General features: G+C 43.4%; 1 protein-coding gene across 5 annotated transcripts in view; it reads right to left on the bottom strand.

Moving 5' to 3' along the window:
- The window catches only part of LOC117363329 (lymphoid-restricted membrane protein-like), a 248,868-nt gene that overhangs the window by 172,363 nt on the left and 60,364 nt on the right, over nt 1-16,141 (bottom strand). For all 5 annotated transcript variants that reach the window (XR_004540024.1, XM_033950851.1, XM_033950852.1 and 2 more), the window contains 3 exons: nt 14,368-14,418; nt 8,263-8,340; nt 865-921 (listed from right to left, as the gene is read on the bottom strand). Coding sequence is in view for 4 of the 5 variants with exons in the window: in XM_033950851.1 (XP_033806742.1) it covers nt 865-921; nt 8,263-8,340; nt 14,368-14,418 (186 nt within the window). In the remaining variant the exon portion in view is untranslated. The remainder of the gene's footprint in view (nt 1-864; nt 922-8,262; nt 8,341-14,367; nt 14,419-16,141) is intronic.

Here is a 16,141-nt window from a genome sequence, read left to right as displayed (position 1 = left end):
CTATGCCATGCTGTGAAGGGAGATGCAGGATAGGAAGCTGAAACAGCTTACAGGAAGATCCTCTGCTTCAACAAGCCTTGTAACTTGGACTGCTGGTCTTCTGACTGCCCCTACAGCCAGAGACCTCTGCCACCCCTGGGACACGCCGCACACACGATCTAGCAGAGGAATACAGTCAGCCCCGATCTTGGTTTTGCCTCCACGGAGCCATGCAGCCTATGCTCAAACCCACTAGTTGACGAACCCAGGGTGAGCCAGCTAACCAAGAGAAAGGTCCCTGAGCCCCGATCTGAAAGTGTAGACTGTCAGGAGCAGCACTGCAAAGTAGCCAACCTCCTGGAAGTAGACTTTACCCGCAGGGAACCTCTGCAGCATGAGGACGCAAAGTTGTGTAAAAACTTAATAGAAGAAAATAAATACCAGTAGAAAAGACTGGCTCCTACTGTCTTGCTTGTAGGAAAGCAACTGGAGACCCCAGAGGGCAGTTCTGAGGTAAGAGGGGAGGGCCAGAAAAATTATGTAAATGAAACTTTCTACAAGCAGCCTCACAACATGGGATGCATAACCCATTTGTCCATGAATAGAGTGGGATTGTACAAGAAAGTGTGACTTGACAAGAGATAGGCACCTATCTTTTTAGATGCCATTTACAAAATTCCCCCCCTTCCAGTTTATCACGATTTAAACAGAAACAGACCATTGGTTTAAGGAGCCTGTCAAACCTGTATTTTCTCATTAATTGGTCAACTATTTTTAGTTTTGTTTTTCTTAAAACAGAATGCCCTTCACAATTCAGATTTTTAACTTCTTGGCGGGCTAAATTAAAAAAATAAAAAAAAATAAAACCACCCTCCAAAAACTTACCTTATGTAGGTCTGTATCTTTGTTGGTTAACATGTTCTCACATTCATGCAACTGCATCTGAAGGGAAAAATTTGCAAAAATATTTCAGCTTTAAGTAAAAAAAATCACCACACTGCAATACAAGGGGGAGGTAGGAGAATTATACACAGGTACAAAGTGTATCATTTTTACATTTTGTGAAGAATTTGTTGGGATCACCTAAAAAGAGGAAATACAATTGTGATTTGTATGAAGATAGAACAAGGAGCAGATATTCACAAGGGACCCCTACATTGCAAAATAGATATGAAAACTTAATTTCACCGATTGTCATGAAAAGTAAAAAAAATGCTGTGCAAGAGACCCATCATTACAATGTGGCTGATATGAAAAACATGTTAAAATCGTAAAACTACAAACCACAGGAAAAAAAATAAATAAATCAGTAAATTGTTCATATCAGTATACAAAACAACCCCAAAACCAGTTAAGACATATACACATAAAAATATAATTTTCCCTCTTCTGTTCATACAATTTTAAGATATTAAAGGAAAAAAAACCCACTGCATTAAAACAAATAAGTATGTTCAAAAGTGCATGGTACAATCATTTATCATCAAAAAGAGACAAGTGATTTTATTCAAAACTGCCAGACTGAATTCCAATGGCCTCCAAGGGCAATGGTTATGAATATAAATTTTTTTTAAATGCTCCTTGTAAATGATATCCATAACCTGAGTTGTGTTACAAAACAAGGCAAGAGTTGCATCAGAAAGGGTGCAACGGGCAGAGGGAAAAGGGCAGTGCAGGCCAGAGAGAGCTTGTGAGTAAGGCTGCTATTGGCGCTATATCATGGAAGACTTCCTTACCCTGAAACACAAGGGCTGTGATGGGGAGAGGAAGTGCTATGGGTAGGGCAGGACCTAGAGAGAAAAAAAATACCAAACTGTGCAAGGTGAGGGTGGGAGGGACAGTATAGCCATGGGGAACCTTGCTCTTTTGGGCTCATTTTGAAAGTACACCTAAGAATATGGAAAATTAAGACTGACCTGACCCTGAGCAGTCTGGATTTTTGGACTTCTGTTATGATCTACAAATGCATGGTTACTCTAAACATACTTTGAAGTATCTTGCTTTACTTCAAATACTGGACTGCACCCATATTTTCAAATTAGGGAATTTTTTTTTTTAATTTGCATTGATTTTCACATTTCTATTTTTTGCACATGTCCTAAAAAACAGCCTGTATCCTAATCTCATTTATAACAAGCACCATCACTGATTTAATTCACAACAATTACCATGGAAGTTCTAAATAAATTGTTATGGACTTTTATTTTTATTTTTTTAAACAAATACTTTTACCTTAGACTTGAGTATATTCTTTTTTTTTTTTTTTTTTTTTTAAACTCTGCATACAGTTAATATGACCCAAGGAGAGAAAATATTTATGAGAATGAATAGTGTCAATTAGAGAATGACATGGGGACCGTTTACCGCGGTACACCGTGGTCATCACAGTAAATCCGCAGGAATGGAGACATATGCAACTGGTTTACCGCAGGAATGGTGACAAGACCTTTCACCGCCCCACGGGAATGGGGATAAGACCTTTTACTGCCCCGTGGGAGTGGTGAAAAGTCTTGCTCCTGTGGTTAAAAAAAATTTTTTTTTTTAAATTGTGCCCATATCAGACTTGGCATCTCCTCCCCAGCTTCTCTTACACCTATTTTACCTTCAGGAGCCAGCCATGCCACGATGAAGACAAAAGGAACCCAAAAACAAAGCCTGAGACCAATATGATTTGAAGAATAAAATTACCAGACAAAAAAAGAAAATAAATAAAATTTTATATTTTGTGATTAGAATATTTCAGATTTGAAATATATATCCTGCTAGAGCTGTGCTTCTTTAGTTTCCAGCTGGCTTAGGGCTCTCTCTGACCAGGAGGCAGTTGCCCTAGTTGCACTCCCCTAACACTATTTCTGTCATGTGTGACTGAAGTATTCTGTTAGCTTGATTTTTCTATGTAGCATTCTGTAGTAATTTGGTTTGTTCAGTTTTCACAATAGTGGAGGGGATATTTGTGAAAGGGAGGGGAGACAGGGGATTTGTCGATCCTTGCTCTGTATTATTTGTGTTTATAAAAAGACAATTGTACAGAATATTGTTTTTTTATACTTTAATAAAATAAGTTCAGCATAAAATCATAACTATTCAAGGCTTGTATGGATGGGATCTGACAGTTTGCAGGGCGGGGATGGGGACTGAGCTCACGGGGACGAAACAGGAACGGTGATAAATCTTTGCCCCGTGTCATTTTCTAGTGTCAATGCTTACACTTTTTTCCAGTATTACCACTCTAGCCCCACTTGCTTAATAGACCACCACTAAACTAACACCAGCTCGATCTTTACCAGTTGAAGTGTGTGTATATGGATATAAGGGCATTCCTTCCTATTTTAGGCCAGAATGCTACTGGTAGGGTTACCAGATTTTCTGGGGAAGAAGCAACGAGGAAGGAGCAAGAGTATTGGCAGGCAACATGAAGGCCAAACAAGAAGGCTTTAAACTAAAGGGCAGGGGAAAGCCGACAGTCGACCACCAGTCGATGGTCCAGGCGACAGGATGTTCCGAAGAGGGAACTACGGACAACTACTCAGACATGGGAGGGGACGACCACAAAGCAAATAAGAGAGACCACCCAGAAGCAGAAAAGGATACCATGAAAGAACCAGGGGAAGAGTGCTAAGCTTAAGGAGTCCAAGAAGGTAACACAAAGGGAACTCAAATGTATGTATACGAACGCTAGAAGTTTGAGAAACAAAATGGGAGAATTAGAAGCAATAGCAAAAAATGATGAACTGGAAATCATTGGCATAACAGAAACCTGGTGGAATGACGAAAACAAATGGGATACAGTACTGCAGGGATACAAACTGTACAGAAGAGATAGTGGGGCAGAAAGGTGGAGGTATTGCCCTATATGTTCGGGAAGGAATAGAATCTGTGAGAGAGAGACTATGACGGAAGAGAAAGAGAAGCTGGAATCTCTCTGGATAAAGATTCCCAGACACAACGGTGCTGACATAAAGATTGGCTTTACTACCGTCCGCCAGGACAGAGGGAGGAGACAGATTCGGAAATGATAAAGGAAATTAAACATGAATGTAAGACAGGTAATGTCTTAATCCAATGGGATTTCAATTTCCCGGGGATAGAATGGGACCTGGGAACCTCTAACTGTGGCAAGGAGGCAAAGTTCCTGGAAATGTTAGGGGACTTCTTCCTGGAACAATTGGTGGGAGAGTCGACAAGAGGAAACGTCACCTTGGACTTGGTCCTAAATGGCATTACGGAGCCAGCAAAGGAAGTAGAAGTCACAGTCCTGCTGGGGACGAGCAATCACAACATGATCAACTTCAAACTATGTCGGGAAGGGGAAAGGTACTAAAACCTCAACCACGACTTTAAACTTTAAAAGGGGAAGATACCATGGTGAAACAACAGATCAAGAAGAAGATGGGCAAAGTCAAAACAGTAGAACAGGCATGGTCCCTTCTGAAGAACACTATCACAGAAGCACAAAGCCTCTACATTACGCGGATGTCCAAAGCAAAGAAAACCAAAGGCAAGAGAGAGCCGGCGTGGCTTACTAAGAGGTGAAGGAAGCAATAAAAGAAAAGGACTCCTTTAAAACATGGAAACGCACGAAACCAACCGAAACTTGGAATAAACAAAGATGATCAGAAGAAATGTCACAGGGCGGTGAGAGATGCCAAAAAGAACTATGAGGAGAAAATAGCGCATGAGACCAAAAACTTCAAGCCCTTCTTTAGGTACGTGAAAGGGAGAAAACCCGCAAAAGAGGCGGTGGGTCCACTGGACGACCATGGAAGGAAGGGTACATCAAGGAAGACAAACAAATTGCAGACAGGACTAAATTCCTTCTTTGCGTCTGTCTTTACGAAGGAGGACACCGCAACAATTCCAGAAGCAGTGAAAATGTTCAAAGGAGTAACAGAGGACAGCCTCACCACAGTAGAAGTGGACTTGGACCAGATTTACCGCCAGATCGACAAACTCGAGTGACAAATCTCCTGGACCAGACGGAATTCATCCCAAGAGTCTTGAAAAAACTAAAAGTGGAAATCGGAGAATTATTGCAAAAACTTGCCAACCTGTCAATCAAAACAGGACAGATACCAGACGACTGGAAGATAGTGAACGTCACACCGATATTTAAAAAAGGATCTAGAGGAGTGCCAGGCAATTATAGACCTGAGAGTCTCACGTCAGTCCCTGGGAAGATGGTTGAGGCGCTGATCAAGGATAGCATAATCTGGCACTTAGACACACACGACCTGATGAGAGCCAGCCAACAAGGATTCAGGAAAGGGAAGTCATGTTTGACGAACCTACTTCAATTTTTTGAGACAGTGAACAGACAAATTGATAATGGAGAACCGGTGGATATTATATACTTGGATTTTCAGAAAGCGTTCGACAAGGTTCCACATGTAAGACTTTTCGGGAAACTGCAAGGCCATGGAATAGAAGGAGATATACTAAGATGGATAGGCAAATGACTGGAGAACAGAAGGCAGAGAGTGGGCATAAATGGGAAGTTCTCAGACAGGGAGAATGTAACTAGCTGTGTGCCCCAGGGCTCGGTACTTGGGCCCATCTTATTTAATATTTTCATCAATGACCTAGAGGATGGAACATCTAGTGCAGTGGTTCCCATCCCTGTCCTGGAGGAACACCAGGCCAATTGGGTTTTCAGGCTAGCCCTAATGAATATGCATGAAGCAAATTTGCATGCCTATCACTTCCATCATATGCAAATCTCTCTCATGCATATTCATTAGGGCTAGCCTGAAAACCCAATTGGCCTGGTGTTCCTCCAGGACAGGGTTGGGAATCACTGATCTAGTGAGATCATCAGGTTTGCAGATGACACAAAGCTATGTCAGGCAATCAAATCACAGAAGGACAGCGAGGAACTCCAGAGCGACTTGAGTCGAGTGGAGAAATGGGCAGATAAATGGCAGATGAAGTTTAATGTGGAAAAATTAAAAGTGATGCACTTAGGCAGAAAGAATAAGGAACACAAGTATAGTATGTCAGGTGCCACTCTGGGAAAAACCGAACAGGAAAAGGACCTGGGTGTACTAATTGATAGGACCCTGAAACCATCGGCGCAATGTGCGGCGGCAAACTCAAATAGAATGCTAGGCATGATAAAGAAGGGACTCACAAGTAGATCAGAGAAAGTAATAATGCCACTTTATAGAGCGATGGTCAGACCACACTTGGAATACTGCGTCCAACATTGGTCTCCATACCTAAAGGAGGATATAAAACTGCTGGAGAGGGTGCTGAGACGAGTAACGAAACCAATAAAAGGTATGGAGAACTTGGAATATGAGGAACGACTTAAGAGACTGGTTTTGTTCTCCCTTGAGAAGAGGAGACTGCGAGGGGATGTGATTGAGACTTTCAAAATAGTGAAAGGAATCGACAAAATAGAGCAGGAAAAAAAATTATTTACAATGTCCAATTTGACATCGACAAGAGGACATGGACTGAAGCTAAGGGGGGACAAGTTCAGGACAAATATCAGGAAGTTCTGCTTAATGCAACAAGTTGTGGACACCTGGAATGCTCTCCCAGAAGAGGTAATTGCAGAATCCACCGTTCTAGGATTTAAGGGTAAACTAGATGTACATCTCCTTATGAGAAACTTAGAGTGATATGGGGGACTAAAACTATGCCAGGGTACACCTGGCGGGGCCTCCGCGTGTGCGGATCGCCGGACTTGATGGACCTAGGGTCTTATCCGGAGATGGCAATTCTTATGTTCTGTTTGGAAAATCTGGAACCCCCCTAGACCCACCCCCCCCCCCAGGCCTACCCAGTTCTACTCATCTCCATCCCATTATGTGCCCCCCCCCCCCGATGCCTGCTCTCATTAGGCAGGAGCATGCGGCGCATGACGTCATCACATGGCATCTGCACATGCGCTCCTGCCTGACAGTGATTTGTTCCAAGCTTTTCAAAGCCCAGATAAAGTGCCGGGTTTTGAACAGCCATCCAGACCCCCAGACATGTCCTCAAAAGGAGGACATGTCCAGGGAAATCCGGATGTCTTCTAACTCTAGCTACTCGTGCCTTAATCATATCCTGGTGACACTGGGAATGAGAATTCACTGGCTGGCACTGCATGAGCCCCCAGACAGTAAATTCTGATACCCAATCAGTAGCATGGTAAGAGGGGGCAGGAGAGCAGACCACCTTGGGGAACATCAAGTTGGACTGTAGAGATGCCAAGAACATGCCATGTTCCCAGCTACTCTCTCTGCTCTTTAAAGTAATACTTAAGCACCACCGGGAAATCTCCCTTCAGTTTGAGGCTGGTGATGTGATCCTGGTTTGGATGTTCCGACCATGTGAGCTGCTTCATATCTTATGTATAATAAATAACAAGTTTGTTAAATGAAACGGAGCCGTGACCAGATTAAGCTCCTGAAGACGCCTATCGGCGAAACATGGAACATGTGGATGATCTGGACACTATCCGATATGGAGAAATAAGCTGGAATCGATAAATGGAGTGATTTATGAGGATAACAACGAAATACTGAAGTCACGCATAGAGTTTGCTGGCATCTTTAATACCCGTTTGCATGGGTGAACATTTCATGAAATTTTTAAACAGAATGTTTTAATGGTTTGAATGAATTGTGAGGGGGCTCTATTTAATTGTGATTTGTGTGTAGGTTATGATTTATTTAATTGTATTTATAGATTGAGTATTTAATAAAATGATTTAATAAATGGTGAAACATTTTGAAATAAGTATGTAATTAATTTCTTTGTTTGAATGCTATTTTAAGTAGAGATGAAGAGAAGCAGAAGACAGAGGAGAAAATCTTACCATTCCACCAATCTAACTTACTAAAGGGACAGAAACCAGACACTAAAAAACAGAGCAGCAATGGTGACAACCTGATACAAACTATGCTAGCTGCTCCAGATAAAAAGCAAGACACAGGTAGGCTGCAAAAAAAGCATATACTGTACAGTCATTGAGAGGAGGGTGTTCCTATCATATAGCAGTGACATCTAGTGGCCAAATTTAGGATCCACTGTTTCAGTCTTATGAGCGAGCCCATGAGTATGAGACTGAAGACTGTCACAGCAGTGACTGAACTAAATTCAAGGAAAGGGAGGGTAATATAAAATTGGAGGTTTATGGCACTAACAGAAGAGGCTTCTTCTGACTGAGCTGAAAGCTTAAAAGGCTACTCCTGAACAAAGAATTTTAAAAAATTAAAGTTAATATTAGATGTCACATCCATGACAAAAAAAAAAAGAAAAAAGTCACACAAAATGATTCTTCAAATGACATACCTGTAATTCAGCATTATTTATGGTTAATTCTTCTGTCTTCTCTCTTAGACCTTCTAAGTCCAGGGCACCCTTAATATTCTAATCAAACAAAAGAAAAAGTAAACAGCTTAGGGATTGAAGTCAAATTGTAGAAGAAATGTTAATACTAGCACAGTGTTCTCCCCAGAATTTTTTTCCAGCCGGGTGGCATGAAAAAGTAGCCGGGTGGGGCGGGACGGGGAAATTTGGTGGTTCAAATTTGGTGCTATGCAAATTACCCTTCTCTGCTTACGGTGAAGTAGTAGGAGCAGGGAATAGTGTTGGCGCACGGCCTGGAACACTATGAAAATTACCCCTCCCTGCTCACGGGTGAAGGAATAGGGCAACAGTGTCCAACCTTTTGGCTACCCTGGGCCACATGGGACGAAAAAAATCTGGGGCCGCACAAACACTAACTCTAGCTGATGAGTGTGTGGCACAGTGGTTGGATCTACAGCCTCAGCACCCTGGGGTTGTGGGTTCAAACCCCGCGCTGCTCCTTGTGACCCTGGGCAAGTCACTCAGTCCTCCATAGCCCCAGGTACATTAGATAGATTGTGAGCCCACCGGGATAGATAGGGAAAATCCTTGAGTACCTGATTGTAAAAACCGCTTAGATAACCTTGATAGGCGGTATACAAAATCCTAATAAACTTGAAACTTAAAACATGAGCAAAAAAAAAAAAAAAAAAAAAAAAGGCTGAGCAGGTCCCAAATTTGCAATCATTAATATAGAAGATGTACGCATCTAATAATAAACCTTCATTAAAGGGACATTGTGGAGAGGAACCCAAAAAAGCAAACAACACTTACCCTGACTGAGTGATCCTCCATGTGCACCGCTGACAGTGTGAGCAGCCACAGGCTTCCGCATCCCCACTCTAATGAACAGGGATGCCTGCTCCTGGTTTTCCCATTCACTTCTATTATAGCTACGGTGAGCCTCTTCAGAGCGGGGATACTGCATTAGCTGTCAGCAGTGTAGGTGGAGGATTGTTCAGTCAGGATAAATATTACTGCTTTTTTGGGCCTCCCACTTTGAGCTTAGGCTCCCTCAAAATGAACATCTCCCCTGCTGTAGCTAGTAAAGATCCCCAAGCCTTACCAACTGATGGCCACCTCCTCCCCTCCAACTTCCCAAGTTCTGCAGCTGGCAGCAATATTGCAGAGCTGCTGCCTTCCCTCCTCCCTGCTCCTCCCCCACCTTGGCTTTCATACATGCATGAAAGCTGTGGCAGCTTGAGGATATTGCCATTGGCTGTAAAGCTTGGAGATTTGGGGTTGCCAAAAATAATTGTGATGCACATATCCCAAAGCTAACATATTCTAGTTAATAAATTCAAAATAAAACAATTTTTTCTACCTTGTCTGGATATTTTGTTTTTCCATCATCTTGGTCCCAGTTTCTCTTTCTGCTTTTTGTCTATCTTCAACTAATTCTCTTTCCAGTGGCTGCTGTTCATTTTTTTTCTCTTCTTGTTCCATTTCCTCCTTATGCTTTGTCTTGAACATATTGATTTTTCCCTTTCAGCTTTAACTTCTGTCCCTAGCTCTCCCATTTCCTATCTCACTCCTTTCCCAGCCTCCTATTTCCTGCTATCAACTCCCCATTACCACATTTCTACTACATACTCACTGCTCTCACTCATCTTATCTTTTTGACCTCATTCACATGGTTCACCACTTTCAGAATCCCCCTCCCTCTCTCCACTGGTCAGGTTATAATTCACTGTCCCTTTCTTTCCATCCCCTTTCTTATGCCAGCTCTCTTCCCTCCTGCCCTTCCATGGTTCCATCTCTCCTCCTCTATCTCCATGGTCCAACATTTTGCTCCCTCTCTTTTCTGTTTTTCTTCTTCCCTCCCCCCTTGATGCTGAACAATGAAATGGAAGAAAAAAAAAAAGAGAGATGCTGCATTTCTCTGCCTTCCATACACAGGCCAAAAATTATCACTACCTCCCTTCCATCCCCAGATCCATCTTCTCTCCCTGTCTCTTCCCAACTGCCCCCCACCCCATCTCTCCCCATACCTCCCTCCCCCAGGTCTACCATTTCTCCCTTTCTCTTCCCAACAGTTCTCCCTTTAAGTATCTCTTTCCCTCTTCCTCCACATCACCTCAGGAACAACTTCTTTTAATACCCTCCCCCCTCTGTACTAAAAAAAAAAAGACCTTCAACAAAACTCCTCCTCAATATCTGGAGACCCTGAGAACCAAATGAAAACAAAAATACTGAGCTCCCCATCCCCCCACCCCCACCCCACCCCCTCCCCATCAACAACAATTTACTGGAAATATCCCACCACATGGTGGCCAATCCCTGCTCCCCACCAACCTTAAATGCAACCTACCGGTATGAAAGTAAAAACTAACATCCAGCCATCCACTCTGCTACACTCAATAACCACAAAACACCACACAATCTCAACTCAAACACACATCAGGAAAAATAGAAGCAAAATCCCTGAAATTAGTTCCAGAACAGGCGTAACAGCTAAAAAGATCCTGTAAAGCTGTCTATCAAGCTGGCCCCCTTCTGATGGTCTGCGTCTGAGGCCGGACGTGCAAGCTAGCCACTGCCTCTAGAGGAACGTTGCCATCTGGGCAAAGGTCGCTGGTGGTTCAAAACATGGAACTCTCAAAGGCTACCACCCACCAACGATTCCTTGACCCTAAAGTCCACGTCCAGAAAAATCTGGATCGCATCCTCCATGAAACGCACTGTTTTCAAAGTTCCTTTCAGATGAAATAATAGTGCGAATGGGTGGTGCCAGCGATAGCTAATCGCCTTTTTTCGCAAGTACTTCAAGACCGGTTTTAAGTCCACTCTCCGCCTTAAAGTGACCGAAACCAAGTTGGTCATAAATTTTCCACTGAAGAGGCGATTGCACCCGAGCTTTAGCCATGATAGCCTCCTTGACTTTAAAGTTTTGAAAACAGGCTATTATATCGCACGGCCTGTTAGCGCGTGGCACTTGCAAGGCTCTATGAGCACGTTCTAGATGGATATCTTCAGGCAGCATGGCCTCATCATATAAGTAGTGAATTTGTGCTCCGAGGCTCTAAAGTTTGCGTGCTGGCTTCCCTTCTCTTCTCTCCCCTCCCCCCCGGACATAACTTCTGGTTTCGGAAGGAAGAGAAGAGAAGCTGGCATGCACATGTTAGAGCCCCGGAGCATGAGCTCGCTAAGGGCTAAAGTGGGAATCTCCAAGACGGTGAGAAGTTAAAAAAAAAAATAAAAAAAAAAGTTGAGCAGCAGCTGGATTTGTGATCGGATGACAGCCGGGTGGTCATCTAAATTAGCTGGGTGGATGTGTTTCGGCGTCCCGTTTAAAAGTTTGATCGGATTGTTTTACACCCTGAGGCAGCAGACTCGTGAAACGCTGGCCACCGTCGATGTATCGATCAACTGGAGATAAGTTGAAAGTTTCTTTCTTCTATCACCTTGCATAGACAGCCCTGCTTAAGGTTTTTATACTTTGGGAGTGCAATGGAGGTTTTTGGCCAGCAAGGTTATCACCCAACCACCTTGGACCACCATTGTGGTGGTGGGAGGGCTTCAGTCTGAAGCTTTTCCTCCATTTTTTTGGAACACGTCCTATTTAAACCAAAGCAGCACTGTTTATGTTGTATATGACATTCTTTGCATCTTTCTTGTGAAAGTGTGCATTGGAACATTCCCTTAAATATACACAGTAATCAAGTACATTAGATTCTTTGCAAGCTGTAGTTTACAAACTTGTCCATATATGAGCTTTCAAGCCATTTAAAGGCTATACAGATTGCAGAGAATCATGTGGCTTGAAAGCTCCAGTACAGCATCCAAGTGTAAAGTATAATGCCTGGTTTTATTTTTTTCTAGCACTGTACAAAAGAGATTTTTCTGGGGGACTGAGCTATTGGAAGAATCTAAATTTGGCTTCAAGATGAAATTTGCAAGATCTACAACAGAGAGGTGGTCCATTATTAAAGGTGAGCTACCGTGTTTCCCCCATTATAGGACCTCCTCCTTTAGTAAGACACCCCCCTTTTTTTCCCCACCTGGGAAATATAAGGCCCCCCCCCCCGAAAATAAGGCACTATTTGGCAAGCATGTCTTGGCGATCCAGAGTACTGGTACAGTACCGTATGCGTGGTCACACAACTTCCTGCTTCCGCTGTCCAGGAAAACAAGCCCAGGAACAGCCTCTGTACACCGAGGCCCGGATTCTCCAAAAGTGCGTCCCAATTTTAGGCAGCTGTAGACGTCCTACAGCTGTCTAATCAGCCAATCGGGATGCACGTTTTTTTTAAAAAAAATGCTCCCCAGGCAGGCCGCCCGGGAGAGGCGTCCTATACTAAACGCCGATTCTGTAACCGGCGTCTTTAGAGAATCGGGTTAAATTAGACGCGGCCGCTATACTTATGGCAGCAAGGGATCTCCCTGCTGCAATATGTATAGCGGTCGCGGTTGTTGCGGTCGCCTGTCCCATCACCGACAGGAGAATGCCTAACTCCTCCTGTCGGAACCCCGAGCCCCCTCCCCTCCAAACTCGTAATCGCCGACAGGAGGATGCCCAACTCCTCCTGTCGGAACCCCGGAACCCCCTCCCCAACTCGTAATCGCCGACAGGAGGATGCCCAACTCCTCCTGCCGGAAAGCCCAACGACCCCCCGCCCCAACTAATCTCCCTCCCCCAACTAACCTTTCAATGTTGGTCAGCTGGACTGGTCTTGCTACCGTCCAGCCGACGGGTCTGCCTCGTGGAAATGAGATGGCACGCCCCTTCCCGGCCCATCCCCGCTAAATCTAAGGCCTGATTGGCCCAGGCTGTAGAAGCCTGGACCAATCAGGCCTTAGGCATAGCGGGTCTGCCCATCCCCACTAATCCTAAGGCCTGATTGGCCAAGGTGCCTAGCCTGGGCCAATCAGGCCTTAGATTTAGCGGGGATGGGCCGGGAAGGGGCGTGCCGTCTCATTTCCACGAGGCAGACCCGTCGGCTGGACGGCAGCAAGACCCGTCCAGCTGACCAACATTGAAAGGTTAGTTGGGGGAGGGAGATTAGTTGGGGTGGGGGGTCGTTGGGCTTTCTGGCAGGAGGAGTTGGGCATCCTCCTGTCGGCGATTACGAGTTTGGGGGGAGGGGGTTCCGGGGTTCCGACAGGAGGAGTTGGGCATCCTCCTGTCGGCGATTACGAGTTTGGGGGGGAGGGGGTTCCGGGGTTCCGACAGGAGGAGTTGGGCATCCTCCTGTCGGCGATTACGAGTTTGGGGGGGAGGGGGCTTGGGGTTCCGACAGGAGGAGTTAGGCATTCTCCTGTCGGTGATGGGACAGGCGGCCGCAACAACCGCGGCCGCTATACATATTGCAGCAGGGAGATCCCTTGCTGCCATAAATATAGCGGCCGCGTCTAATTTAACCCGATTCTCTTAAGACGCCGGTTACAGAATCGGCGTTTAGTATAGGACGCCTCTCCCGGGCGGCCTGCCTGGGGAGCATTTTTTTTTTTAAAAATGTGCATCCCGATTGGCTGATTAGACAGCTGTAGGACGTCTACAGCTGCCTAAAATCGGGACGCACTTTTGGAGAATCAGGGCCTTAAATGTTTTTCTGGTTTGTGATACAGTTTTTTCTGGTTTGTGATGACCTGTACCATATACAAGTAATAAATGTCTTTTTTTCAGCAATAAATGTGTACTGTATTCTTCTTCATGGAAAAATAAGACATCCCCCTGAAAATAAGACCTTGTGCATATTTTGGAGTTTTTAAAAATATAAGACAGTGTCATATATTCGGGGAAACAGAGTATTAGAAACGATACAGTACTCTATTTGCCTATACTACGAACACAACCAATTTAGCCAGCTTACAGTGGAATGTATTACTAGTTGTAAAGTTTAATATAGTATATTTTGTTCATGACCATCAGTAGAGCCTGCAAAAGTGAACAGTAACAGTTATTCTTATCTATCACTTAAGAGGGATGTTCATAATTATGGAACAAAAAACACCCCCTCCCCCAAGACAGCAAGAGACAAAATACATGCATTCAATTCCTGCATCCTAATATCAAATATATTTAGAACAAACATGTGTTTCACTTACCTCTTCTTGGAGGGACACAATCTTGTGAATGTGTGAAAGATTATCCTTTTCCTGGGTATTAAAAAAAAATAAAAAAAAATTTACGGGGTTTGTTTATAAAGTCCAAAAGATTTTTGTGCAAAATGTTCAATTTGCTTAATAAAGTTTTGAAGTAGTGTACAAAATCTATATCTGATGCACTTAATCTGTGTCAAGTTTATTTTATTGGATGTGCTTTTAACTACCTCTGCCATTAACATCCAAGCCCTTTTCTAAATTCTATATATTACCCCACTATAGTAAGCCATTCCCAGTGCTTTCCATGGAGATCTTCACGTGGCATTCAGAATGCCAAAGAACCATTATATCCACAGCAGATGACAAAATGTTTGAGAAATGAATGCACACGCACCATAACACAATGGCATCATAAAAGTAGTTAAAAATCAACATGGCTACCTTCAAAAAGATATAAACAGAATGGAGTTGGCCCAGAGGAAGGCAACTAAAATGGACGGTGTCATAATATGAGGCCAAAGACTTAAAGATATCAATATGTATACAGTACTTTGGAGGAAAGGCGGGAGAGGGGAGATAAGAGATTTAAATCCTACATGGCATAAATGCATGAGGAATCTCTTGCATTTGAAAGGAAGCTCCAGAATGAGAGGGCATAAGATAAAGTTAAGAAGCAATAGGCTTGGATAATCTAAGGAAATACTTTTTTACAGAAAGGGTGGTATATGTGTGGAATATTTTTTCCATAGAGGTGGTGGAGACAGACTGAGTGAGTTTATGAAAGTATGAGTCAGGCATTTGGGATCTCTTAGGGAGAGGAGATAGATGCTGTGGATGGGCAGATTGGATGACCCATTTGGCCTTTATCTGTCTTCATGTTTCTATGTTTCACCTGAGCAAATATATCCCTCATCAGAAATTTTATTCTAAAATCCAACCAATTCATATACAGACAGTATAACAAGCAAGAATGAAAGAGTAAAATTAAGTTTTCTATATTTAGATCAACCATTCAACTTGATACAATCGCACAAAAAATTCAGTTTAACAACAAAACCTGAATAAAAATCACAACTAATCTTTCATTTGTGGACTTTTTTCCACTATGGTCTTTTGAAGAGTTCTTTGCACATCTCTCTATACATTTTAACTTATTTCTTAAAAAAAAAAAAATGCCAACACATGATAAAGGGGTCCTTACATATCACACAATGTGCTGAGCAGAGTAGTCCCACCTCCAGACTGGCATCCTCTATGCTGCCTTGTAGGACATTTCATTTTACAGGACAGCATAATTTGGTGAAGCAGAACTGATTCTGTAACCAGGACCTGCCCCTCCAGGGAATTCAAGATCCTCTTAAAGAGGACTTTTCAGGGGTTTCTTCCCAGATGGGCAAGGTTAGGCCAGCCCAGCCATTTTATTTGAAAATTCAATCTTCAGGCATGTAGACAGCTGGGTGCATGGTCTGACATGTGGCTTGCTTGGTCAATTGCTTTCCTGATTTGAAAGCAATAGACCTTTCATCACCTACTGTAGATAAGATCTTACACAATACTAAGGTGCCACTTATCTTAGTATATAGAAGCACAAATGACAGGGGGGAGGGGACAAGATGGCGGCAGAGAAGGATGGTTGAGGGCGCTCTGACTTGTGCTCCGTACCACAAGTAGAGAGCATGGTTATGCGGAAAGGAAAGCCACATTCATTCCCCATGAACTGACCCCCTTCCCAGTATCTGTACAACGAACATTGGAGGAGTTTCTCTTACTAGTAAGA

The sequence above is a fragment of the Geotrypetes seraphini genome, chromosome 7 (assembly GCF_902459505.1).
Source record: "Geotrypetes seraphini chromosome 7, aGeoSer1.1, whole genome shotgun sequence".
Taxonomy (NCBI): Eukaryota; Metazoa; Chordata; class Amphibia; order Gymnophiona; family Dermophiidae; genus Geotrypetes; species Geotrypetes seraphini.
This window is presented reverse-complemented; position numbering and strand designations above follow the sequence as displayed.